The 27,478-nt window shown below is 40.7% G+C and overlaps 1 protein-coding gene across 9 annotated transcripts in view; it reads right to left on the bottom strand.

The window, feature by feature from the left end:
• CNTN4 (contactin 4) overlaps nt 1–27,478 on the bottom strand; it is a 521,364-nt gene that overhangs the window by 166,410 nt on the left and 327,476 nt on the right. For all 9 annotated transcript variants that reach the window (XM_053378148.1, XM_053378146.1, XM_053378151.1 and 6 more), the window contains one exon: nt 8,927–9,022. In XM_053378148.1, the coding sequence (XP_053234123.1) occupies nt 8,927–9,022 (96 nt within the window). The remainder of the gene's footprint in view (nt 1–8,926; nt 9,023–27,478) is intronic.

The raw sequence follows: 27,478 nt of genomic DNA on the forward strand, positions 1-27,478 counted from the left end.
TCAAGCAGCAGATCAGTCCTAATACAATTAACAATATTTCTAATTGAATTTGTACTGTTTGAGAGAGTGGAATGATTACCAGCTAATTACCCATACAATAAGATGGGTAGCAAAAGGATCTCCTTCAGGGAAGATGGGTACTTATCTCACAGCCCTCATGTCATGCCGGCCCGGAGTGGGAGCAGAGGCACTGTTCTGGTGTTACCAAGCCATCGCTTGGAATACATTTACACTTAATATTTCCTCCTGCAACACTTAAACAAGAGCAACAACAAGAGTTCAGCCACCAAGCTCAATTTACACTGCACAGCTTTTAGCTTCAAAAATAGAAAGACATTTTCCTACCGCAAGAAGACCACAAGAACTAGAAATTGCTGGCTTCCTTTCTCTCGTGCTGGATTTATCCTACCACTTTCTTCCTAATGTGCAATAACATTTCAATTACACACAATGACACCCCTATGAATATAGAGGGCTGTACCAGGTCGGCCTTAGAAGATTTCTGAACCCGTTCTCTTCATTTTGCCAGATCAACTCCCTGATAATTAATTACCAAAAATCTAAAATTATGATTTTTTCCTAAAAGTTGTCAAATGGAGACTAGACAATTATCCCATTGACCAGGTAAAATCTTTCAAATACCTAGGGATATTTTACCAACCAAATTTAAACTGGAGAACACACAGACGCCAAATGATTATTCAAGCAAAATGCACTACATCAGCGATTCTCCATTTTTTTCTTCCTCAAAGGCAACCAGATGGTCCCTGCTGCAATAAATATCTTTAATGCCAAGGTCCTTCCTAAGCTATTGTATGGTATTCCAATTTGGATACAAGCATTCAGTAGAGAAGCTGAACAAATCCAAGCGATCTTCCTCCGTAAGATCCTTGGTGCCCCTAAATGCATAAGTCATTTAAACTTATGTGCTGAAACCGGCCAACATCTGATAGAAACCAAAGCATGGCTCTCTGCAATCAAGGCCTGCCTAAAAGTCCACTTTAGAACAACCTCTAACTCCTACTTAACCTCTATGCTTGAAGACCGCATCTCATCCAGATGGTATAGAGCAATTCAAGACAAAATCCATAGTTTGGGCATTGCTCTCAAGAGCCTTGAAGCATGTGATGAAAATAACATATTCCAATTAATCAATGACCATGAAAGACAGTGCTTGTTACCACACACTCCGAGACCTTGTTCTCCAGAGGCCTTAGGTATTACAACACCCTACGGAACCTGTGCCAAATACCTAAAGGATTTACTACTCCCTTCTCATTGAAGAGTCTTAATGCTCGCAAGATTAAATGCTTTCCCTTCTGCAGTGACTAAAGGCAGATTCTCACACACTCCATATCAAGCCCGTTTGTGTGCCTGCAACCAAGAAGTACCAGATTCAATGGACCACATTCTCTTAGATTGCCCTTTACATAGCAGACCTCACCAACTGATGCTGAGTAAAATGTTGGCTCTTCGGCCCACAACTCTGAGAAGTAATCAAATGAGGTTTCTCCTGGCAGATTAGGACAAAGATGCCACTGCTCTAGTAGCTTCCTTTTTAGCCACAATTTTATCTGAAAAGGTTTCCAATGAACCATCCATTCGGGAAATAGACTAGGCGAAGCAGAATATCTAAGTGCACTTGACCACACTGTGACCTTATAGCCCTTGGCAGCTTCACCCTTGTCCCTTTAATTATCTCAGTGATTTGAAACGTTTTCTATTGTGATGCCAATAAAAGTATGATTTGATTTGATATAGAGGGGTGTAAGTCTGCTACAAAATAAAAACGACCATACAGGAGAATCTTGGGGCACCTTAAAAAATAAAATACATTGCAGAATAACCTTTGGTGCACACTTATGCCACAATTAACCTGATTTTCTAACAATAATTTCTGCCACTTTTCTTATGAGCCAAGGTTAACTGGGGGATCAAAGAGGCTGAATCTGGTACTGCAGCTTCTGCTAAAATATAAAATAGTGGGAGTACAGTCAATGATATTAACACCAGTATGACTATTTGCTATATTTTAAGTGCAGCCTCTCAGTAATCCTTACTATCACCCTGTAGGGGGTGCTAATATTATTATTATAACCACCACATTGCAAATACCATGAGTGGCTCAAGGATCATGGCTTGTCGAGGGCTATTTGCTTCACCACAAAGCTACACTAGATACAAAACCTGCCATCCTGTGCAAGGCTATGTGGTGGAGAAAGATATTCTCTACCCTATGACTGGCCCAATGTTCAACTTCTTGTGAGAGGAGTTTGTTTTCAGAGGAGTGGGATCAGTTTATATTGTAATAATTTCACTGCTGATTTTGATCTTGTGATCATGAGAGCCTCGAACTGAAACATTTCAATGTGTACTTTTTTGTCATTTACACACACAAACCCACCTCCCCAAATAATGCTTAAACTTACCCTGTGTTTCAGGGACAGGGTATAGTGGAATAGGATCTGCTGTGGTCTGCAGCAGGGACTTCCGCAGAAGGAGCAGTCTCTTTTGGAGCTACTGACAGTGGCATTTTGTAAGCAAGGTGCACGGCAGGGCAGAGCCCCCAAGGATTCCTGGCATCTTCACCTACCCCATTTGCTAGAAAGGGCCCTTCTACTGTGCCAGTCTGGCATTGGCATTGGTGCCCCCTTCCTCTCTAACAGGAAGCAGACTACATACTTTCAGATGCAGCACTAGCTCACCATTCTGATTGATCCCAAGACAGAGTTAGGGACAGAGTCTGCCCATGATGAAATAGCAAACAATGACAACAGTAAAAGTATTGTTGTGCAAATGCATTACAAATGCACAATCTGTTCTTGGTTGAAACCTGACAGTTGAATTCAGACTCCACATAGGTATTAGCAAGTTTAATACTGTAGTTTATTTACAAAGTTAAAGATAGCTGCCCACTGCTGGTCTTAGCATAAGCGAGGTTTCTCCTAGGCCTAGTGCACTGCGGATGGGGAAGTCTGTAGGATGCAGTATGCTTTAGGGAACAGTGCACAGATAATTCACAGCATAATACACCACACACACTACAAACAACTGCTCTTCATCTGGATTCCCTAGAAATTTCCTGGAACTCATGAAAGAGGCTCATATAAAAATATATGAATGCTTGCTCAGTTGTTCTAGAAATGCTTATTTGCTGATAGCTTAATAACAGGAGTCTATCTCTTATGAATCTCTGAGGACATTTATTTTAGAAACCATAGTTCCCTATTCAGATGTGTTTATGTGAACAGAAAGCAAACTATCAGCGTATCTTTAACATCAACACTGTAATTACACTGGAATAATCCAGCAGGGGAAGTAAAATTCAAAACCAAAGAATTTTCGCCTAAAACTGAAAACCTGAAATGTTAGATGTGTGAATATTCTGATCACTTGGCAAATATTAGTGACTAAATACATTCAAAGGTGTGAGTTAGAAGTAAATTCCTGGAAATGAACACTTCTTCAAAGTAGAATAATTTGAAAAGGGAAAGATTAGCGTACAAAGAGAGTCATAAGATAGGGAGAAATATGTTTTAGGGGAGGAAATCCTGATATATGTTGTTTCCTATGTTGTAGCTTAGGTACCTCAGAACAGGAACAATCATCTTCCCCCTATATTCTCTAATTACTTTACATCATGCTTTCCTACAAATGAATGACTATTGGTCCTCCCATGGTTCAGACCATCTTGTCACTATTACAGATGGGGGCAGGATTCACTTAATGAGCCTCATCAGCGGAAGCCCTGTGCAAGAGGGCTTCCCCTCTTTCCCCCTCCTGTACCCCCTGAAAGTTGTTTTGGCTGGGGGGGGTCAGGAGAACCCCCAGAATAGCATGTCAGGGGGAGAAGACTGGCAAGCTGAAAAGCTTGTGCAGATGGTTCATTCATCACAGCATGACATTGAATTCCACTGGAAGCTTTTCATTTAACATGTAGCCTAAGGATTTCTTTCCTGGCGAAATTTGAAAATAATGTAGTCTCTGCTGCAATATTAAACTTAAAGTTGAACATTTATCTTCTAGGGGGTCAGGCCATTTGTCCACCCAATCCAGTATTTTCAACTGACTTTGAGTGGTTCCCAAGGCTTCAGAGATGGGTGTTTTGTAGCCCTTCTAACTAAGATCATTTAATTACAGGAGAATGCTGCTGCACTCATATTTCACTTACGGGCTTCTGTAGGTAACTTATTGACCATTGTGGGAACATAATGCTATACAGTGGTACCTCGGTTTAAGAACAGCCCTGTTTATGAACTATTCGGTATACGAACTCCGCAAAACCGGAAGTACAGTGGTATCTCAGGTTAAGTCCTTAATTCGTTCCGGAGGTCCGTACTTAACCTGAAACTGTTCTTAACCTGAAGCACCACTTTAGCTAATGGGGCCTCCCTCTGCCGCTGCGCCGCTGGAGTACGACTTCTGTTCTCATCCTGAAGCAAAGTTCTTAACCTGAAGCACTATATCAGGGTTAGCGGATTCTGTAACCTGAAGTGTATGTAACCTGAAGCGTATGTAACCCGAGGTACCACTGTAGTGTTCAGGTTAGTGAACTTTACTTTGGTCTACGAATGGAAGACGAATGGTAGAAGGGTACCGGTGGCGGGAGGCCATATTAGGGAAAGCATGCCTCAGTTTAAGAACAGCTTCAGTTTAAGAACAGACTTCCAGAACAGATTAAGTTCGTAAACCGAGGTTGATTCCACAGGCTTTTCTTATGTTCTTAAATGCTGATCCCAAAGTTTACTGCAGAACTTTCTATAATATTTCACAGCCATTTTGTGTTTTCCAAAGCACTGTGGTTTAAGAAGCTTCTATTTTACCTGGGAAGGTAAGCAAAGCAGAGGCCTGACTGCACAGGCATGCCAGAGTTCCCCATAGTCCTTGCCTTTGCAAGGACTAAATCCCTAAATCTCTTCTTTCCTTCTGGAGTTACAGATCTTTCTCATCATTTCCACCCCTGAGCCCCTGATTTCTAAAGTTCCTGCTTCCCTTTCTTCTTCCCATTCCAGAGTTCACAAACTCCCAATTGGTTTGTGATTTTGCACCACTCCTTCTTCAAATCTGAAACATAAGAATAGCTCTACTCTCCTAAACATCTTCTTGCTTCCGCAACAAGAACTTCCTCCCTGCACCTCACCTGAAGCCTGAAACTGCACCAGTTGGCCGTATTGTTATACCCTACAACTCCTCCTTTCTCTCTTTCTTGGAAACTCTTATTATTTATTTTTAAATTTGAATACAAATATAATTTCTAGAAAGGTCTCCCATGAATATGTTATGTGGGTGTGCCTCTCTTTATGGCTCATAGCTACCTGTCATGTACCACTGTGTGCTTGCTGTTGATGTTCCATCAAGTTAGTTTAGCAATATTTTCCATTAGGCGTTTTTGTAATGTTGATATAGATCTTTTAAACCCTGCTTTTACATAATGACACAATTTCACATCATCTTTTAGGCAACAATGGAAACCAATGTTTTGTTATGCTCTTAACTATAATTGTTTTTGTAGAAAATCCTCTTTGAAACATGATCATTTTGTTTGTCTCTTCATATTGCCATCTGCCACTCAGCAAACATTGACTTTTTGACTGTTGCTAATGCAACTTCCTTGTTAACTTCATTTTCTCAGCAGCAGCATCAATGAAATTGGCTCCAATTACGGAACAGGTTTTTGATAAACATCCCATATCCCCAGAAGACAATGAACCATTTTACACTGTGTGAAGTGATTGGTTCATTTGAGTGAGAGACCTGGATATTGTTTTATTTAAGTAGTTATATTTAGGATGTCAAAGGCATTAATGTTAAGCATGTGAACCCATCAATCATAAAATACCCTTTTATGAACTAAATAAACAGCCAATCTTTAACAAAACAACACCCCTTCCTCTTAAAGAAAAAAAATCACATAAAAAGGAACCTTCATGCATAAATAGAGTCATGGAGACACAGTATATAAAATACAACATATTAGGAATCCTCCTAATAACAGCTATGGGGGCAGGAAAGTCAAGTTTTTTTTATTCTTAATGAATAATAAAGGCACGTCATGTGGGTGGGGCCCCTCAATGTGGGGGGCAAGTCGACGCCCCACCAGCTTGTTCTTAATACAAAAGTATATTTGTATGAAGCTATTTACCTTAGGAATTAGGAATCTGTGGTCCTCTAGATATTGATGGACTACAACTCCCATCATTCCAACCACTGTGAGACGCGGAAGACCTGCTCCCTGCCTGGCAGGCCTTTTCCACCTGGCCTGAGAAGGCGGGACCATGACTTACTCCAGCTACAAAAGCTGAGGCTGCTCAAAAGACTCTTGGACTGGGATGTTATTTGGGGGTTGCTGTTGTTGTTGCTGCTGCTGCTGCTGCTGGTTTCGTGTACCTTTATTGTAAATCTTGTAATTTATGTGGAAATTGTTCCATTTGGTTGGGTAGTTTTAAATGTTTTATTTATTGTTTCTGACTACTTTTGTTTTGTTATAGTTATGCATTTTTTTTATTGTGTGAACTGTGGAAGATGTCATACAGATGTCATATGTATGTATGTCTATGCTGGCTGCGGCTGATGCAAGTCGCAGTTCAACAACATGGCTTAGGGCCCTTGTATCTACGGGACCGCCTCTCCTGGTATGCCCCGCAGAGGACCTTAAGGTCCATGAATAACCATAGTTTAGAGGTCCCAGGCCCTAAGGAAGTCAGACTATCCTCCACCAGGGCCAGGGCCTTTCCAGTGATGGTTCCGACCTGGTGGAATGCTTTGTCCCATGAGACTAGGGCCCTTCAGGATTTAATCTCCTTCCGTCAGGCCTGTAAGACAGATCTATTCCACCTGGCCTTTAATTTGAATTCAGCCTGATCTTTTATTTCCCTTCTCTTCCCTCCCCCTCCCCTTTTATGAAGATCACCCACTCTGAGACCCCACAGCTAATTCTCCCCTGGCCTCCTCGCTGGCCCAAGTAGGACCAATTCAGCCAGCTAGCCCTGGGGATTATCTAATGCTTATTTCCCCTAAATTGATTTTTGAATTTTATTGTTATTCATGTTTTTATACTGTATTTTATGCTGCTTTTATAATTAAGTGTTTTAAATTTGTTGTTAGCTGCCCTGAGCCCAGTTTTTGAACCGGGAAGGGTGGGGTATAAATAAATTATTGTTGTTGTTGTTGTTGTTGTTGTTGTTTATTATCATTATTATCATTATCATCATCATCATCATCATCATCCTAGTAGTGATGTATGGAAGTGAGAGCTGGACCATAAAGAAGGCTGATCACCGAAGAATTGATGCTTTTGAATTATGGTGCTGGAGGAGACTCTTGAGAGTCCCATGGACTGCAAGAAGATCAAACCTATCCATTCTGAAGGAAATCAGCCCTGAGTGCTCACTGGAAGGACAGATCCTGAAGCTGAGGCTCCAATACTTTGGCCACCTCATGAGAAGAGAAGACTTTGGCCACCTCATGAGAAGAGAAGACCCTGATGTTGAGAAAGATGGAGGGCACAAGGAGAAGGGGGACGACAGAGGACGAGATGGTTGGATAGTGTTCTCGAAGCTACAAACATGAGTCTGACCAAACTGCGGGAGGCAGTGGAAGACAGGAGTGCCTGGCGTGCTCTGGTCCATGGGGTCATGAAGAGTCGGACACGACTAAATGACTAAACAACAAATTATTATTATTATTATTATTATTATTATTATTATTATTATTATCTAGAGGACCATACATCTTAAAAGACTCTGTTTGGAAAACAGAAAAGGTGCAGTCTAAAGTATGTATCATCTGAGGACTGACTCTATTCTGTGATTAGCTGGTTCAGAACAACTATTCTCACACTTAGATGTAGTAATTGAAAAATATTTGCTTCTGATTTTCATTTTAATAATGAAGCAATTGTTGTAACTATTATTAAACAAAACAGATATGATAAATTTTTTGTTACCACTCAATAAAGCCAAAAAATGCATCAATGCTAATTATTATTATTTTATTATTAATAATAATTTTATTATTTATATCACCCATCTGGCTGGGTTTCCACAGCCACTCTGAGCGGCTTATGGCATATCTAAAAACAAAACAAAAAACATCAAGTGTTAAAAACCTGCCGATAGAGAGCTGCCTTCAGGTGTTTTCCAAAAGCACTCTGAATTGTGCTCAGAAATGTACTGGAAGCCAGGGAAGATCTTTTAGGACTGGTGTTATATGGTCCTGGCAGCCACTCCCAGTCACCAGTCAAGTAAGAGGTGATATGATAGAGATTTATAAAAATTTGCATGGCGTGGAGAGGGTGGATAGCAAGAATATTATCTCCCTCACTCATAACACTAGAAATCATGGACATCCAGTGAAGCTGATTATTTGAAGGTTCAGGACAGCTAAAAGAAAGTACTTCTTCATGCAGTGCATAGCTAAACTATGGAACTCACTGCTGCAGGAGGCAATCATGGCCAACAAGTTGGATGGCTTTAAAAGAAGATAAGAAAAGTTCATGGGAAATAGGGCTATCAATGGCTACTATCTATTATGGCTATTCTCTGCCTCTATGGTTAAAGGCAGTATGCTTCTGAATACCAGTTGCTTCAAACTGCAGGAGAGAGGAGTCCTCTTCCGCTCAGGTCCCACTTGCACATTTCCCATACGCATCTGGTTGGCCAGTGTAGGAACAGGATGCCGGACTAGAAGAGCCAATCGTTTGATCCTGCAGGCTCTTATTATGTTCTTATTATAAAGGTGGCAGATTTGCCATGATTCACTGTGGCAGCATGTGGATCTAGTTAAGGGATCACTGATGGCGCATATTTATTCCTTTGTAAATCCCATTCATCACAGTGGGGCTTACATGCAGTTTACTGGCATGCAGAACCCCAGCGCTCATTTGCAAGACAAGGGAGTTTATACCGATGACATTTATACTACTCACCGCCAGAATGTGGAGGTGGTCCACACAGCAGAACCATCCCTTGTCCTTGTCGTACTGACACTGTACTTCTTGTCCTGGTTTTGAAATTTTCAAGATCTATTGGGAATAGATAAATAAACACATAATGTTATGGCACACATGTTATGGCACTCACTACCCAAATGAGATTCACTAGAAGAATTTAAAGCGGTGGCATGCAGGAAACTGCTGATGGTCAAGAAGGACTACCCCCCAAGAATTCTATTGCCTCAAGGAAGTGAGCAGTGTTCAGGGTGCACCTGGTTATCTCCATATTTTGCACATTCAGCATCTGTGTGAAGCATTTTTCTTGGGGGTGGGGGGATAAACTTGCAGGGGCCTTATAAGCTATCTAATCCACCTGCCTTTCTGCTCAGTGCAGGAGATCCAGAGCTAGAGCATCTCCAAGAGATGTTTTGAAGACTTTCAGAAGGAGACCACCAACCATCTACATAACTGGTCTCATTGCTGAACCATCCAACCACCAGGAAGTTTCTCCTAATGCTTAACTGAAATCTATTCTCCTGTAGCTTGGTTCCATTTTCTCCTGTCCTGTCTTCTGGGGCAGAAGGTAACAAAACACCATGCGTTAGCCCTTCAGGTATTTGAAAAATGCTCTCAAGTTCCCCCCTCATTTTTCTCATTTATTAAAAAGTTACAATACAGCTTTGTCTGCTGCCATATTACAGAATTATCACTCCAATCCTCAATTCCACATCACTGTCATGTTGGCTCACTGAATACCCTCAATAGGAGCTCAACTACCGATCTGGTTTTCTCTTCTCTAAACCTATTCCAGTTTATCTACTTTGTTCTTAAAAGTGTGTTACCCAACATAGTATGCAGTGCTTCAGATGAAATCTGACTAATATTGAATAAAGTGGGGTTTTTAATTGTCAAGTGGTATGTGCACATCAGACAGATTTAGTAGTAAATAGTACATTTCTGAGTCAATTCAATGTGAGTCACAGGCAGGCCTTATAGTGGGGATTTGCCCCTTCTTTCCCAAGTGTCCCTCTTCACCCCACCTGAATTTAAAAAGCATATTGAATGGAGCACAATGAGCTCTTAGAGAATGCACAAAAGGAACAAAGGGTGAAAATACTCACTGCACACACATGCTTGTGTAAACACACTTAAGATGTTCACTTAATCATAGGTAGCAACTTTAGCGTACTTCAGTTACACTGAGATTCTCGAACTCAAAAATCTGTGCTCCATTTCTCAGAAACCCAGTTCACGCGCTATCTGAATCAGTTCACTCTGAGTTTAACTGCTTTCATAAATTGCCTATCCTACAGACTGGTGATGGGTAGCTGAGTGGTTAATGGGTATTTTTGTGTGTACTGCAAAAATGGAAGAGCCCACTCATGGACACTAAATACAACATTACAGTAATCATGTGATCAAATATTTCACACAGAAGAGGTGGCCGAGATTAACTCTTGAATTATCTTGCGCACTAAACTTTCTCATCACAAGTGTCCCAAGTCACTGGAATGACAAGAATTGAAAGATGTCAGTGCCTCATTGTAAGTTAGACATGGGTATATTGAGGTTCATGAGCTATGACAACTAAAATCCCCTTTTTGTTTTGCATTTATCATCCCAACATTAAGTTGTGATAACAACCGTATGAAGGAAAACTGCAAAATGGCAAATTCTGTCCCAACACCAAGCACTCTGAAACATTCTTTTTCTCTGCCTTGTGTATTACACTTAAGCTTATTAATTGCCAAGGTTACTATTGGTGACCCAGCCAATGGCACCAGTTATTGATCAGCTGCCAAGGGAATTCAAGGCAAATGCTCCAGCAGCACTGAATCAACTCAGGGGCTTTTTATCTTACATAGTTGTTTGTTTTTACATTCCCAGGTTTTTATTTTTTTATTTTGGGGGAGGGGGCTTTTATAGCGGCTGAGTCTTCATTTGCTGATCTCAAAATTGTTGTTCAGCACAGCATAAAACCAAGAAAATACACAGGAGATAAATGTATTGAACAGCTGGAAAGTAATTATATTGTTATAAAGGTGATGAATTAAACTTTGATTTTTATCCCACTTTGATTTTTTCCCCATTCCTGTTAAGAGCACAGTTGCACTGGCAGTACTGCTTAGGTGTGCTTCCCACAACCCTGAATGTATTTCTCCCCTCCAATTAGGACAAGCTGTTCTTTAGAAATCCGGGTGAAATTATACTGACAGTAGAATTATTAACATAAGTTACAACCCTATAACCATTTTCCTCGGAGTAAGAGCCACTGCAGTTACTTCTGAGTAGACATGTATACAGTTCTGCCCTTAAAGGTTTGAAGTTGAAACAAGGAATTGGGGGAGAGGGAGAGCTTTGGGGAGGGCAAAATCCCCCCAAAAAGAGATAAGTTTTATTTTTATTTATTTTGGGGGGGCTTCCGATATGGGCTGTGATTCGCCCAGGTTTTTACAGACATTTTAGCCACTTTTTGAAAATTACACCCGGATGCCATTTTCAACAGACGAATCTTGGCTATGACTGGGAAATTCCGGACGCAAGGCAGCCCTAGTATCTTCGAATAAAGAAATTTTACAGAGTTGTCAGAGCAGGATGAGCACAGGATGAGACAGAGAGAGACTAACTATACAGAGAAATGATCTACTATCTCAGAAAAGCTCTAAGAACTTGGGACACAAACACCCAAAATAAACTAACTGTAATTGCTGGGGGGGAAACAACATGAAATATTTCCTGAAATTCCAGAATTAGCTAAAGGGACCTGTCTTATTAAAGGTGAGTGCTAGCAGTCTGGATATTTTCAAAAAAGTTGACAGATCAATGGGGACTAGGTATATCACTGACTATGAGCCATGGCTGATACTGGGGAAAAATCCATATTCATAGTACACCTGTGATTATAAAATACTTCTGAAAATGTGAGCTTCCCAGATGAAAGTGGACTGGGTGGATCTTCATTTTGATAAAGAATGTGGGCCTTTACTTCTGCCCCACCCTCCAATCATTTAAAAAATGGCCCTATTCCTGTAACAGGTGGTTTTTCAAGAAACTGAGGGTTAAAAATATCCAGATCTTGGGCACAAGAGCTCATAAGACTAGATCAAGAAGCCATCAGCACATCTTAATAAATGTATGTGTCTGATGCTATTTCTGCAGTCATCCCTCATAACATGCACTTGGTACAATTAGGAAAATAAACTCCACATCGTTAAACCAGCATTTATTATTAGTAGTAGTATTATTACAACTACTGCTATTACTACAGTGGTACCTCACGTTAAGTACTTAATTCGATCCGGAGGTCCGTACTTAACCTGAAACTGTTCTTAACCTGAAGCACCACTTTAACTAATGGGGCCTCTTGCTGCTGCCGCGCTGCCGGAGCCCAATTTCTATTCTTATCCTGAAGCAAAGTTCTTAACCTGAAGCACTATTTCTAGGTTAGCGGAGTGTGTAACCTGAAGTGTGTGTAACCTGAAGCGTATGTAACCCGAGATACCACTGTATTTTTGCAAGAAAGGTCTCTACCCCAGCCTCTGCTAGTAAAAGACTGTATGCTTGTTCCACCAAAGTATCATGCTACCATTAATAATCCATTCATAGAATTGTAGAGTTAAAAGGGATCCCAAAGGTCATCTAGTCCAACTGCCTGCAATGCAGGAATCTCTGATAAAGTATCCATGACCGATGGCCATCCAACTTCTGTTGAAAAACCTCCAAGGAAGGAGAGTCCCAAGGGAGAGCTGCTGAACAGCTCTTACTGTCAAAGTTTTTCCTGATGTTTAGTAGGAATATCCTTTATTGTAACGTGAAGCCATTCATTTTTGAGTCCTACACTCCAGAGCAGGAGAAAACAAGCTTGCACCATCTTTCATGTGACAGCCCTTGAAATCTTTGAAGATGGCTATCATATTTCCTCTCAATGTCCTCTTTTCCAGGCTAAACATACTGTGCTCCTTCAACCATTCCTTATAAGGTTGGTTTCCAGCCCCTTGATCATCTTGGTTGCCCTCCTCTGCACACATTCCAGCTTGGCAACATCCTTCATAAATTGTGGTGCCCAGAAATGGACACAGTATTCTAGGTGTGGTCTGACCAAGGTAGAATAGTGTAGTATTATTACTTCCCTTGATCTGGACACCAGACTTCTGTTGATGCAGCCTAGAATAGTGTTAGCTTTTTTTGCTGCTGACTCACATTAAGCTTGTGGTTCACCAAGATCCCTAGATCCTTTTCACATGAACTGCTAGTAAGCAAGGTGTCCCCCATCCTATATCTGTGCATCTGGTTCTTCCTGCCTAAGTGTAGGACCTTACATTTGTCCCTATTGAAATTCATTTTGTTAGCTTGGGCCCAATTCTCCAATCTGTTCGGGTCATTTTGAATTCTGATTCTGTCTTCTGCGGCATGGAGATTATCAGCATTTGAAGATGTGCAGCAGGTTATATCGTTACCCTTTCCCTCCTCTCTTGTTCTCATATATAACTTTGATTAATGGTGGAAAAAGGAGGTGAAAGATCATCTGCCCTTGTTCCTCAAGTGCAAGGAGCTACACTTGAGATTTACCTGAGAACTAAATTGTTCTGCAAGAAGCAGCTCTCAGACTGATGATTTAAATCTAGTCAACTGATTTCGCTCAAAGGTAGATTATAGGGCATAAATAAAAATGTTGTCGATTAATACTTCATGTAGCTTCTTATTAATAAAAGCTACTAGTCTCAAATTAAGATCAACACCTATTCAAAAAGCTGCTTCATGACTGTTCACAGCCACCTTTAATATTACACTTGATTGTTGCCCATGACTATGATATACTTGCATTAAAATAAAGTATTGATTTCTTCAACTGACTTGTTATGTGACCTCGGGTGAGTCATTTAGCTTCATTGTGTCAAAGTTTGCTCATTTGAAATGATAAGTGCAATGATGCTTGAACTATCTGTGCTTCTGAAGAGGCCTAGTTAATTAATTTATGCTAAGAGTTTTGATGCTCTAAAATGAAAGGTACCAGATAAGTGCACGTGAGCCAAAATCCTCTTTTCAGCATGAACTTTGTTTTTCTCTCTAGTTCTGTGCTAACTTTTTAAAGTCACCTTCATTATGAAGTCAACACGAAATTCTCAGCAAAGTCTGAGAAACATGCCAGCTGGAAATAGATTGGACCCGATTAAAATCTCCGTATATCGTCTAAGGGAAGAGGAATTGCCAGCTCTATCTGGTACAATACATCTCCCATTTTCTCTAACTGCTAACCTTTTGTGTAGGATGTTCTATGACTCACTTCTGCAATATCAGATGTGTCACAACAGAAGCAGAAAAATCAGAGAAAGCGAAAAACTGACAACCCACAAGTCACGCCAGCATGCTAAATATGAACATTCTAACCTGCACCATATGGCTCTTGATGGTAGCACTGATCCATGTTTAGCTTGAATAAGCAATGTTTCTTCGCACATTTTAAAATTAACAAGAAGTGCAAACATCAATATTTACAGTCTATGAGCATGGAATTGTATGGCAAATTAGGGCTGCATTATTTCCCACCCACCCCTCACATTTATAGCCTACACAGCCAGGGATGCAAGTTCAATCCATAAATTGGGACAGGATTAAAGTGCATGTAAATGTTACAAGAAGCCCCAGAACAACTGAACCTTCTCCTCCTCAAATACATAGACTTGATTTGTATTGTGCCAATTATGCTTCCATCAAAATCAGCACCACCCCATCCCCCATGCTGGTCTTGTAGTTCAAAACATATCCATTTCACACATGTGCATAATTTCATGGCCCATATGTTGCTAAACATTCTCAACTTGGCAGCAACATCTTGAGTCCACTCAAGGTAAAATGGAACAATGACTTGAGAGAGAGAGAGAGAAAGAAAAAAACCAAAGTGATGACTTGATTTAAGTTGAAATGTGAACCCTGTGAGAATTCAATCTGCTCTACTTTGGGAAATGGACTGTCATTTCTTCCTCAAACGCTCTTCAGAAGCAACCTCTGAGATATACCAGATCTAACTGACTCCAATTTTCATCAGCAAGATCCAGGAACCAAAGGAATATCTCATGCAGTGAGGTGAAAAGAAGCCAATGGTAAGGTCTAGCAGTAAAAATAGTCCATTTGCTGCTCATACTGCTGTAAGCCTGACCCTAGTACTTTTTCTTAGAGGTCAAACCTTATCATCTGACATGATAGGGATGGCTCAAGGATGTTCATCATTGGCCTGGCTGGTGGTTGTGTTGTTGCTTTTCTTCAATCAGAGGCTTGAGCCAGTAGACAGCCTCAATTCCTGCCTAATATCTCCCAGGCCCGGATTCAAGACTAAATTTAGGTTCAAGTCCTTGTGTTGATGGGGCCACGACTTAGCGTCATTTTGGATACAACCCATGGCTGTTTACCATCTTTAGCCATTACCAACAGTGGCAGCAGGTAACAGGCCCTGCATGTGATACATTTCATTCTCTAGCTACCAGCTTAATTCAACATGCTAACTCATTTTGAATTGAGACTTCAAGTCCTGACATGATGGTCCTTGGTGAATAGATACAAGACAAGAAGTTAGAATGCCCCTCCCTGCTTCCTAAATCTGTTTTAGGGGTTTGCCCAACCCTCCAGAGCAGTTGGGGAGCAAGCTGGGGAAGCAGAGGAGGGAAATCTCATTATGCAAGCAAAAAGCACTGCACTAATGGGGCCTGCTACTTGGATACCACACCATGGTCTACTCATGTGATTTCTCCTACCAATTTTGTGTAATGGAGTGCAGTAGCTCCATTAACAACCCTTGTGGTGCCATGATTCAGTGAGCTTGGCTATTAACCAGAAAGTCGCTGGTTCGAGCCCACCCAGGGACTGGTGGTGGGCAGGATTCCTGAATTGCAGGGGGGTTTACTAGACAACCCTCAGGGTCCTTTCCAACTCTACAATTCTATGATTATATGTACATTAGAAAATTCTTCAATAGCTTTGCTTTGTTAAATTTCCTTTATATATCATTACAGTGGTACCTCTGGTTACGAACTGAATTCGTTCCGGAGGTCCGTTCTTAGGCTGAAACCGTTCTTAACCTGAGGCGCGCTTTCGCTAATGGGGCCTCCGGCACGCGACTTCCGTTTGCATCCTAGGGCAAAGTTCGCAACCAGGAGCAGCTACTTCCAGGTTAGTGCAGCTCGTAACCAGAGGTACCACTGTATAGCCACAAATAATGACCAACAGCTATAGGTGACAGGAATAACAAGTTGAATATTTTTAAGCTGCACCACAGAAGCTAAGGGATCCAAGTAGAAAGATTAAGGGCATGGTGGAGTGAGGAGAGATTACCGTATTTTTTTTCATGTATAATATGCCCCCGTGTATAAAATGGCCCCAATTTGGGGGGACTCCAAATTAAGAAAATGGAGAGAGATTGCCCAGAGTTCTTGAGCTTTTTTTTGGGGGGGGAGGATTGCCTAGAGTTGAGTTTTTTTTGCCGAAAATCGCTCACCCAATGGACCTAAACTGCCACTCACACGCGTCACCAATTGTCTGCCCCCTCGCCACCGGCAGCCACCAATCACCCACCGAATTGCCGCAGAGACAGCCAGTAGCCACCAGTCCTTGCTGCAGCCACCAATCAACCGCCCTATCGCCACTGAAAACCTCCTGCTCAAGGCAGCAACCAATCCCCAGTCCCCCACCCAAAGCACTGTCCGTGAATAAGACAACCCCCATTTTTAAAGATTATTTTATAATAATAAAAAACCTTGTCTTATACCCGGAAAAGTATGGTAACGATCTTGCAATGCTAAGAACTGAAGTCCATTCATTGATCAACTCATATTCCCCACTCACTCCATCCCAATTTCTAGTCAGGCATAATGCTTGTACATTTCATACAGAAGGTTTTCTTCTTGTTGTTGTTTTTAGCTACAATGTGGAAATAATTCAACTAGTGAACTCAATGCACCCTCAAAACAATAATGAATACACTAAAGAATCCCTAGGGAGGCTGCTTGTCTCAGGTCATTGACAATTTGACAAAGAGGCCCTTATCTCTCATGAAAGCTAAGCTCTGCTTTACACTTCTTGTTTACCAAATGAATATTCTCATAGCTGTTTTTCCTTAGGCTTATTTTTTTACCTCCCAAAATAAAAAATAAATAAAAATTGGTTAAACATATTTTAAAATCAGAATTCTCTATTGGAATTAACCTTGCTGTAGATTTTAATAAAGGATTATACACTCAGGAGAGTTATTGAACATAAAAAATTAAAACAGCATTTTCCTTCGCTGGTTTCGTCAGGTCGGGCTATAGCCTTCAACTGCCCCTTACGTTCCAGAATCTCCTTTCAACTTGTAGGCAGCACACAATCATATATGTTGATTCAATTATTTTAACCTTTATCTCGAATGGTAATTAACTTGGTGGGAGCTGATAATTTCCTGGTTATGGCTTGGATTCAGACTTTGCCTGCAGTGGCTGGAAAGGCTGCGGCCATCCCCTTACAGCCTCCAGCAATACTTTCTATCCTAGGGCCTCCAATGAGATGCCTGCAGGTTCTAGTGTGCCTGCCAATACCTCCTACGATGCCTGCAAGAGGTCTCAGCAAATACTCCTTCAAAACTGAACAATGCACGTGAGGCTTACGGCTCTTTCTGCTCATTTCATGAGACCATAAGCAGAGCCTACTGGATCAGGCTAATGGCCCATCTAGTCCAGTTCATCCTCTTGGCGCTCACGACTGTCCTGATTTGCGGTATGTACTTTTACCCTGGGCTCAGACTCTCCTATGTTAAACATGCACCCTTGAACGTGCCCACAATTCACTGGATGCCAGGACTAGATCCAACCCTATTTTCTGTTCTGAGCACAGGACAGCTGCAAGGCACTTTTCTCTGTGAGCAACTGCAGTGGTGGTTTATATGGGTGCCTTTCCCTTCATTGATGGGGGCAGTGGCAACAATGCAGGGGAGTGTCTGTACCTTTTTGTAGTCCTGACCCTTTTAAAAATGTTTTTAAACATTTTTTAAATGTTACATCCCCACAGCACTTTCTCAAAATTCCAGATGTACCCATTGGCTCATAAAGGTTGATGACTCCTTTCCTGCACTAGACAACCCTCTGAGACTGTGTGGGAGGTCACAATGGAGGCAATGTAGGAGGTGGCAGACACCAGTGGGTGCTTTCCCCTCATTCAAACCTTGCTGAGAAGATAGTCCCACCTATACAAATCAAATCTGCATCCAACCCTAGATCTTGCATCTATTTATTCTTCCATTTTCTATATCCCAACATTCATCGATTCATGAATCCAAGGTGGGATAAAATACATAACACTCATAGCAAATAGACATCACCCACCCACCCACTACAGAATAAAAGTTTAAATATCAAATAAAAGTTAATGTCCTTTAAAAAAATACATACATAATACATCAAGAGTTTTCTAAATTTGTAAAAGAATTAAATGGCAGTGCAGAGAGTTATGTTAATGGTAAGTTAGCCAAAATAAGTGGCCACGGCCATCTTTAGATCTACCAGAATATTCTAAATTATTGGCTATTTTGAAATAATTAAATGGCTCTGATCCATTTATGCATGTGGATGTTGTATACATATAATTAAGAAGCTTCGGTCATTGTCTGGGGGAAGCAGGAAAACCAAGGCAACATCATTTGCACAATCATTTGTACACACATGCAGAGGCATAATGAATTGAGACCAACGTGTTAATGCAACTTTGAGTTACTTGAATCTTACTTATGAGTGTGTGTTAAAATTTAGTATTTATATTGTCTGTATGCTTAAAAATGAGATAATTATACATTGTGCTATAACCTAAGAGAATGCTGAGATCAATCAATTCTTCATACATTGTTAAATCCAGATTTATGAAAGCAAACATGATTAATTTTCTGGCTTAGAGCAGAAATATTAGATGCTATTACACTGCTACTTCTGACTGAAAAGCTGTCTCTTGAGGCACAAGTGGTTTATAATTGGTATGATGTGCAAAGAAACTGCAAGACAAAAATAGCTATGGTTTTGCTTTCTCAGGATATTCTTTGTTACCACAGGTCTTTGACTCTTGGTATTTGAAAATCTGTCATGAAAGATTAGCGGCTCCAATACAAGGCTACACATGCATTCTGATGCTGAGAAGTGGTAGAGGCACACCAGTGCTGTGGGAATCATACAAATGCACCACCGGGACATGGAGTGGTAGTGGTAGGATTTTAAACTGCTGAATAGGAATTTTTCATATTCAGTAAGAAAACCTTTTTGTCAAACAGCAAAGCAAGTAGCGCAGAAATCAAGTATTTCACTACTTTTTATTCTAAGATTCTACAGGCTAACCACTGCTCAGGCAGAGCTGTGCAAATGTGTCTAAAGGATGACTTAGAATGCTCTTGGGTACTGTGCACAGCTCTGGGAAGCTCCTGAGTCTTGGAAGCAGTAATCTCTAGCTTTGACCAACTTCAAGGAAGTTCCTTAATCTGAGAGAGCAAAAGCATGTGCATTTTATATATACTCTGTAAACCCTCTCCCAGCCCAAGGACCACACTCCTTCATGCCAGTGATGGGAGATGCTAGAGGTAAGCAGCTGGTGGAGCAAGAGATGTGAATCTGAGCTTTGTACAGTTGACTTATGTTCCAGTCCTGCAAAAGCCAGGAGTTTTCTACATACCACATCTCTCTGCACAGGCAAGCAAAAGGTACCCATCCAAGACCACAATTCAGCCAGGCAAAAGCACTTGAAGGAGGCATGAAGCACAGCCACGGATGGGTGTGGCCTAGGGTAGGATTAACAAAGGTTTACCCTGTCTACTATTCATGGCAACTAGGCATTTCTATTTTATTTTGCACATATGATTAATTGTAGTATTGTTAAACAAACAAAACTATTATCTACCTGAGCAGAATGATGATCTGAGAGTGGTGTCAGGAAAACGTAAGCAACTGCAAATTGTATTTGGCTGGGCCTGAAGCGATTCCATGATGCTGCCAGCCAATCTATATATAGTTCTTTTTTGTACCACTTCTTGCATCTCCGTATTTACAGCAAAATCATGCTTTTTGTATCCCAGACACAAAACAGACCTGGCTGCATGTGAGAAAATAAGATACCCTCCATTGGCAAACAGCTCATCCCACAACCATCGCCATCAGCAGTTTTCATATTTACTCCTTTGTCCCATGAGGAATAGATTTAAAAAATGCTTAGGAAGATCTTTAGTCATAATAGCTAGTCACATCCTCGGCATATTTTTCTCTCTGCATCTTTCCTCTCCCTCTTTCCACCTCCTCTTTAAATACTGGGTCTTGCTCAGGACAAACTTATTAAACACAATATCCTAACTAATATAACACAACAGCAGTCATACAGCACACCTGGCTGCAAACGAAGAGGCGAGGCTTTAGCCCACTGCATCAGCCTCGCTTGGATTAGCTCCATCTCACAGAGCTGATTCCATCAGCATCTATTCTATATGGCTATAACAGAGAGACAGGAGAGTGAAACAGCAGTGCCCCCTTTGTTAATTAAGGCAGGATCAAATGTGATTTGGCTCTTCCCTGTCCATAACTGTTTCCTGCACTGGTAAATATTTAAGTTAGTTATTTAACAGCATAAAAGTAGTAGAGTCTCTGTGTTGCTCATTTTCCCCTTCCCTCCTTCTTCCTTCTTCCTTTTGTACCATGTACCACCACTTGGACATTTAAATATATATATATACTAAGCAGTATATAATTGCTTTTTATAGGCCAAGTGGCATATAAATACTTTTAGATAAATAACAAAAGTCTATTAGCATGAGCTAATTATTTTAAACTGTAAACTACCTTGAGAACCTGAGGAAAGATAGAATGTTAAAAGCAAACAAATAAATCTCATTTGCGTTCTACATTATTTATGTGAAGACAACAAACACTACCATGGTACACATTGTAAATTAAATTTTAGCTGTTTTCACTCTCCTTCCTTGGAGGTTTTTAAACAGAGTTTGGACGGCCATCTGTCATGGATGCTTCAGTTGAGATTCTTGCATTGCAGGGGGTTGGACTAGATGACCCTTGGGTCCCCTTTCAACTCTGATTCTATGATCCACTGTTTTGCTATTTAAACAATTGTTTCACTGATGCTGCAATATTGCTGCGATATTGCTTTTATTATACTTTTCACGCACAGCATGTTTTTTGACAGAAAGAAGCATTCAACCTCAAAAATAGTCTTCTTTATTTCTGGTGTAAATCTGGGCTGGTGAAACAAGAGGATGACATGGAAAAGAACTGTGTAGTAAAAGTAGTAATTAAAAGCCTGCGGCCACAAAGTGGTGTAATTATGGGTGTAGACAGCTGTACAACTTCAGCATCAATTGTGAACCTTAAATCTGCCAGGGGTGGATTTTTTTTACATCCACACTTGTTTGGGACATATTTCTTTACACATTTCTGAACATATTCTCCATGTTCAGGGAGTAAGTAGATAATTTTTTTGTTGGGGGAGGGGGTTATGCTGCCAGTCTGATGTTCTTCCCTCCAGCCCCTGGCACTATTCTTCACCTCAAAAACTGCACAAGATACCAGACAAGCATATCTTGTGGGACTGAGCAGCCAAATGGTCTATGAAATCTAATGGCTGCAAGGCCTTTAAATATATTAACAAAAATTATTACATGAAAAAGAGCTGAATTGTTTTATTAGAAGACTCAAAAAGGCAAGGGTACAAAAACCCTGAATAGCATATACACAAAACCTATGATACAATTACTAGGGTGGTTTTAGATTCAGACTCTTAGCTTATCATCAATATATATTTGATAAATGTATACACTGACATTCAGCACGAGTGTTTCAGGATAGTCCACAACATTTAAAACATGATTTTTAAAAAATGCAGTAACGTCAACCGAGGTTCTCGTACAATAACAAAAAGATTCGGCAGAGGACTCACACACACAGCAGAACATAACTGGAGTCAGCAAAAATCAAGCCAAATTATCACATCATTTAGCAAATAGTATTATATATGTTGTCATACAAATCACAGATCACGTCGTTCATGGCACCCCCAATCACACTATCTGAGCTGGGTAATGTGGCTTTCATATCAGATTCCAGGGATGACTGAGGTCCAGCTCCGAGGGCCTTCTGGCGGTTCCCTCACTGCGAGAGGCCAAGTTACAGGGAACCAGGCAGAGGGCCTTCTCGGTAGTGGTGCCCGCCCTGTGGAACGCCCTCCCATCAGATGTCAAAGCGATAAACATCTACCTGACATTCAGAAGACATCTGAAGGCAGCCCTGTTTAGGGAAGTTTTTAATATGTGACATTTTAGTGTATCTTTCATCTTTGTTGGAAGCCGCTCAGAGTGGCTGGGGAAACCCAGCCAGATGGGCGGGGTACAAATAATAAATTATTATTATTATTATTATTATTATTATTATTATTATTATTATAGCTCCTCCTACTCCTTAGTCATGCAGGAAAAAATCGTCTATAACCTTTAAAAACTCAGATAGTTTTCTAGGATAGAAGGGCACTGGAAGGTCAGGCCGTTACAGACTTCAGATGACTCCTTTGATGAGACAACATCTTTGTACAGCTCAGACGACAGAGTCCACTTCAAGCAATCCACTGGAAGTTGCCTTGACTAAGGGAACAAGCCTGCACACAAGAAGTTGGCATAAAGCAAGCTGCTGTAAATTAAGCTAAGCAGGTGTAAAGTTGCACCAGATTCAAACTCCGTTCAGCAGTGAGGTAACTGCTGATTAAGCCAGCCTAAGCCAGGCAGAAGAAAAAACAAGCCTTTAAAATAATGTTTGAGGTGCAGCAACCTTTTCGCTGGCATGCCAGGTCACATGACTAAGCTGAGAGGGCAAAGTCTAAGTCCCACTCCTCTACACCATCCTTGGTCCCACATCCTATCTTCTACTTGGAAATGTCCAAGACATCAACAAAACAAAACAAAAACCACACTGTTCCCCTGTCTATCTCCCTATGAAGGCACAGTTTTATGCCAACAAGTTTTCAGCCTGGGGACATAATTCCGCTCCTTAATTTTAATTTTATATTTTATAATGAATTAATTTTAATTTTAATTTTATAATGAATGATTTTAGAGTGTTGTTTGTGTTGTACTTTTGTCTTGTTTTATTGTTGTTAGCCGCCCTGAGCCCGGCTTCTGCTGGGGAGGGCGGGATATAAATAAAATTTTATTATTATTATTATTATTATTATTATTATTATTATTATTATTATTATCCTTCTTTCCATCTCAACAGCCAAACATAAAAACAAATATATAAGCATACCATTCTCCCTTGGTGTTGGGCCAAGGCTCACTATGTTGGACCAGGGCTTTATTGAGACAAGATTCAACAAACCCCTCAGCAAATTTAATGTCTAACAGACCACTGTATTTTAATACTTTGTTGGAAAGGTGGCTGGGGGGACCCAGCCAGATGGGCAGGGTATAAATAATAAATTATTATTATTATATTATTAAAGTACAAGCATATAGCTGGCGTGCCATAAAAAAACTATTACTAACAGTCATCAGGTAAAAGCAATCATCATGAGAGTGATGATCTAAAGGGACACCTCTTTTGGAGTCACCCCTTCAAGCTTGTTATACAGCTAAATATTCCTTACGCAACCTTCAGGCCTAATAAAAACCACATGGAATTAACTCTCTCACCTTTATGGCAACCTCAAGGGGTATCCCAATGGGGAACGGCAAAGGCAAGATCTCCTTTGGTGTGGCCTCTACTGAGGCAGTTCACCACACCTTTCGTAAGGCTAGCAGCCAGTCAATCTGATAACGGCCAGCTGCTTCCAATCTTTTCTATCTCCTCCTCCTGGATCTTTTGTAGCAGGCGATATCAAGAAGCTGAGGTGAGTGGAATACTGGGCAACAAGGAATACCGTACCTGCCATCTGAAACACTGGAGAGCTATTGCCAGTCATCTGGGATGATACTGAGCTGGATGGAGCCATAGTCTGCTTTGACATAAGGCCTATTTTCTTAGGGTTACCTCTAATATCCCTGACTTTTCCGATGTCTAAATGTTCTCTGGGTGATACTGAATACAAACATTTTAGATTGTCAAGTTATTCATATTTGCTGTGCCCTCATTAAATATTCCATATGCCTAACACACTTCAAAAATAAAAGTATTCAGTCAAATTAAATGCAAAACGAGAGATTACACTAAAATGATGTGCACATTAGCAGCTTGAAACACAGTGAGGTTGCTTCCCCCCACCACTGTGTTTCAAGTCACATTCCTAACCTGTTGTACAGATCAGAGAGAGGGTTGGGATATCTTCACCCAATACGCATTACCTGATTAGTTTCCTCATCCCAAACCCCAATTCACAGAGTCAGTAAATTGCCCATGCACTGTTACTGGCATGTGTGCAACAGCTCCCTGAAATGTGCACTCTTCAGCTTAACTGAAGCTTCCATGAGGAGAAAAGCACACCACACAGGAGCATTTCTCAAGAAGCTACAAGATGCCTCTGGATTGTGGATAACCTCATGTGCATTTGACTTCAAACACCACCAGTGGGGGGGGGCACATGGAGCTGGAATAAGCGGTAATGTTTGCACAGGCTAATTTTCAATTGTCAACAACATTAATTATTCTAAAACGACAACATCCCTGTGATTATCCTGTGACAATTTCACTTTCATCTCTGCATGATAAAGAAATTGATGGCAGTGCTCCAACACTAGTAGAGTATCTTATTTTTCCAATATTTACTTGAAACGATCATCATTTTAAGAACACAACACTCCCTTGTGCATTCTCTTGCTGATTTGAAGTATCTTCTTTGGGTGATATAAACTGAAACACATTTCCTGAGTATCAATGGGACTTTACATCACAAGACAATTATTTACAAACTCCATCAAGTCTTTAAGTAATAATGGTGCTCTTCTTATTTATAACCCTCAGGAGAAAACAGATGGATATAGATCCCCATCCCCTCTGCTTCTTTTAAAGTCTTGAGTCCTTCCATCACACTTGCAAGTAGAAGATGCTAAACCTTTCATATACTACCTAGAATGTATTCTACTGTTTCATCTCAAATGCCACACTTGCAGTAGTGCAGAGACTGTGTGCTGATGTCAAACATATCTGTATCACAGAAACAAAGATTAGAAGCTGTGAGTGCATGTTTAAATAACTTCAGTTCTGGCCTCTTTATGGGATTGGTTTTGTAATTGTTTTGCTGCTGTGGTGTAAAACTGTATTTTAGGATTTGTATTTATATTGTTTTTAGTGCTTTATGTAGATTGCTGTGAGGGCACCTTGTGACAGTGTCCAATAAAAATAAATATTTCTTTTATTTGTGAACTGCCCTGAGGTCTTTGGATGAAGGGTGGTATAGAAATTTAAATAAATAACATCAAGAACCATGAGTCCAGTTAACAGCCTAGGGTTAGTTTAACTCTCGCCCCTGACTGTTGACCATGCTGCCTGAGGATAATTGGGATTTTAATCCAACAGTATCTAGTTGCCAAAGACTGCAGAAGCCTGACTAGTAAACTTATCACTGAAAGGGGAAAACATCTGCTTAGAACCTTGAAGAGCAGCTAGACTTCCCAGATTTACACCTGTGCACTATATGGGCTGTGGGGGTCTGGAAAAAACAAAACAAAAATAGAGCAGTCCTTTACTTTATAGCATCCTCTGAATGCTACAGAACACACAATCCATCAAATTCACCAGCAGAAACATCTAAATTAGCAAAACCACACACAAAACAAAAACTAAAAGGAAGATAGATATAACAATAAAAACACAATTATTCTGAACACATCTGAAAAGCTGCAGCAACTAACTGTGTCTGAGTAGGAAAATGTGTGAAGTATATACACATGTTTTTTAAAAAATAAAATAAAATAAAAACCTGCTTTCACAAGTCAATTTAGTACATTCAGTTTAGCACAAAATATTTGTTACTGGAAAAGATATGTAAGAGCTCCAGGGAATAGAATTAAATAGTCTTGACACAGGAAGAAGAGCTCTTACTGTGTCACTTAAGTGGCACACAATTCTTAATTCTGCACACAAGGGTTGCAAAGAGGGAAGGCAAGGAGTTCCTGGGCTGGTTTTATCAGGGCCAATTAGACATCTTGATTTTCAGCAAAACATTAAGCAGAGTGCAACTAGACATTGTGTGATCTACATTTCCCCCCCAAAACAGCGGTCCAATGTTAGTATTATTTTAAATCTATCCATCCATCCGTCTATCCAATTCATATTGAGTGACTTCATGGTGTATTATAATCACATAAAATATAATTAAAAAATGAGTAACATCTACCAAAGGTACATTGAAATAGAAGAATATGTACTTCAATTTAAAAAAAATTATCCAAGAGGGCACACATGAAGGTGGTGAAAGTAGGAATGCCTTTCTTCCCATACTTACCTATGTTGTAAACTTGTTGTGCCTTATGTTATCAGATAAGGCATCTTCCTGTCTCTGCTAATGCCTTACCACTGACTGGCACTAGTGGAAAAATGCAGTGGTTTTTTTTCATCCTTAACATAATCTGTTGTTACAGCCTTATCCAACCCGGCCCCCTTCAGCTGTTGGGCTACAACTCTCTGGCTGAGGCTGATGAGAGCTGTTGTCCAAAAGTGTCAGAAAGCACCAGGTTGAGGAAGACTGTATCATTCTCTCGTTACACTGGAAGCAACACTAGACTACATTTAGCACTAATTAAAAACAGAAATCTCCTGGTGATTTAATGCCTGTAATTTAGGGCTTCTACGCCCCAAACTCACAGTCTAAATCCACATGGTGATAGGGAGGGTATGTCTTCAAAGTAGGCTGCTCTTTGGGGATGCAGGTGGTGCTGTGATCTAAACCACTGAGCCTCTTGGGCTTGCCGATCAGAAGGTCGCGGTTCAAATCCCCCGCGACGGGGTGAGCTCCCGTTGCTTGGTCCCAGCTCCTGCCAACCTAGCAGTTCGAAAGCATCCTAGTGCAAGTAAATAAATAGGTACTGCTCTGGCGGGAAGGTGAACGGCGTTTCCGTACACTGCTCTGGTTTCACCAGAAGTGGCTTAGTCATGTCACATGACCCGAAAAAACTGTCTGCGGACAAACGGCAGCTCCCACAGCCAGTAAAGCGAGATGAGCGCTGCAATCCCAGAGTTGTATGCAACTGGACTTAACTGTCAGGGGTCCTTTACCTGTTTTAGGCTGCTGTTTAGAAGCTAGGATGAAGGTGACAGAAAGGAAGGCCTGATAATGACCTAAATTCTGGTGGTTTGGACTTCCATTCTAATAAACATACAAGGAAGCAAAGAAGTGAACAAAGTGGGTCAGCCCTCTGGTTGATAAGAGACACTCCCCTGACTTTGCGATTGGAAACAGTGACACGTGATAACAACTGTTTCTTCTCTGAAGGAATGTGCTGGTTCCTAACATCCCATCTTAGCATAGCTTTTACTTAGATCATTGAATTAAAAATGATTGTGGAGAAAGTGCTTTTAAGCATAGTTGCTATAATATTTACCGAAAGCATATATTTTTTTA

Source organism: Podarcis raffonei, chromosome 2 (assembly GCF_027172205.1).
Source record: "Podarcis raffonei isolate rPodRaf1 chromosome 2, rPodRaf1.pri, whole genome shotgun sequence".
Classification (NCBI taxonomy): domain Eukaryota; kingdom Metazoa; phylum Chordata; class Lepidosauria; order Squamata; family Lacertidae; genus Podarcis; species Podarcis raffonei.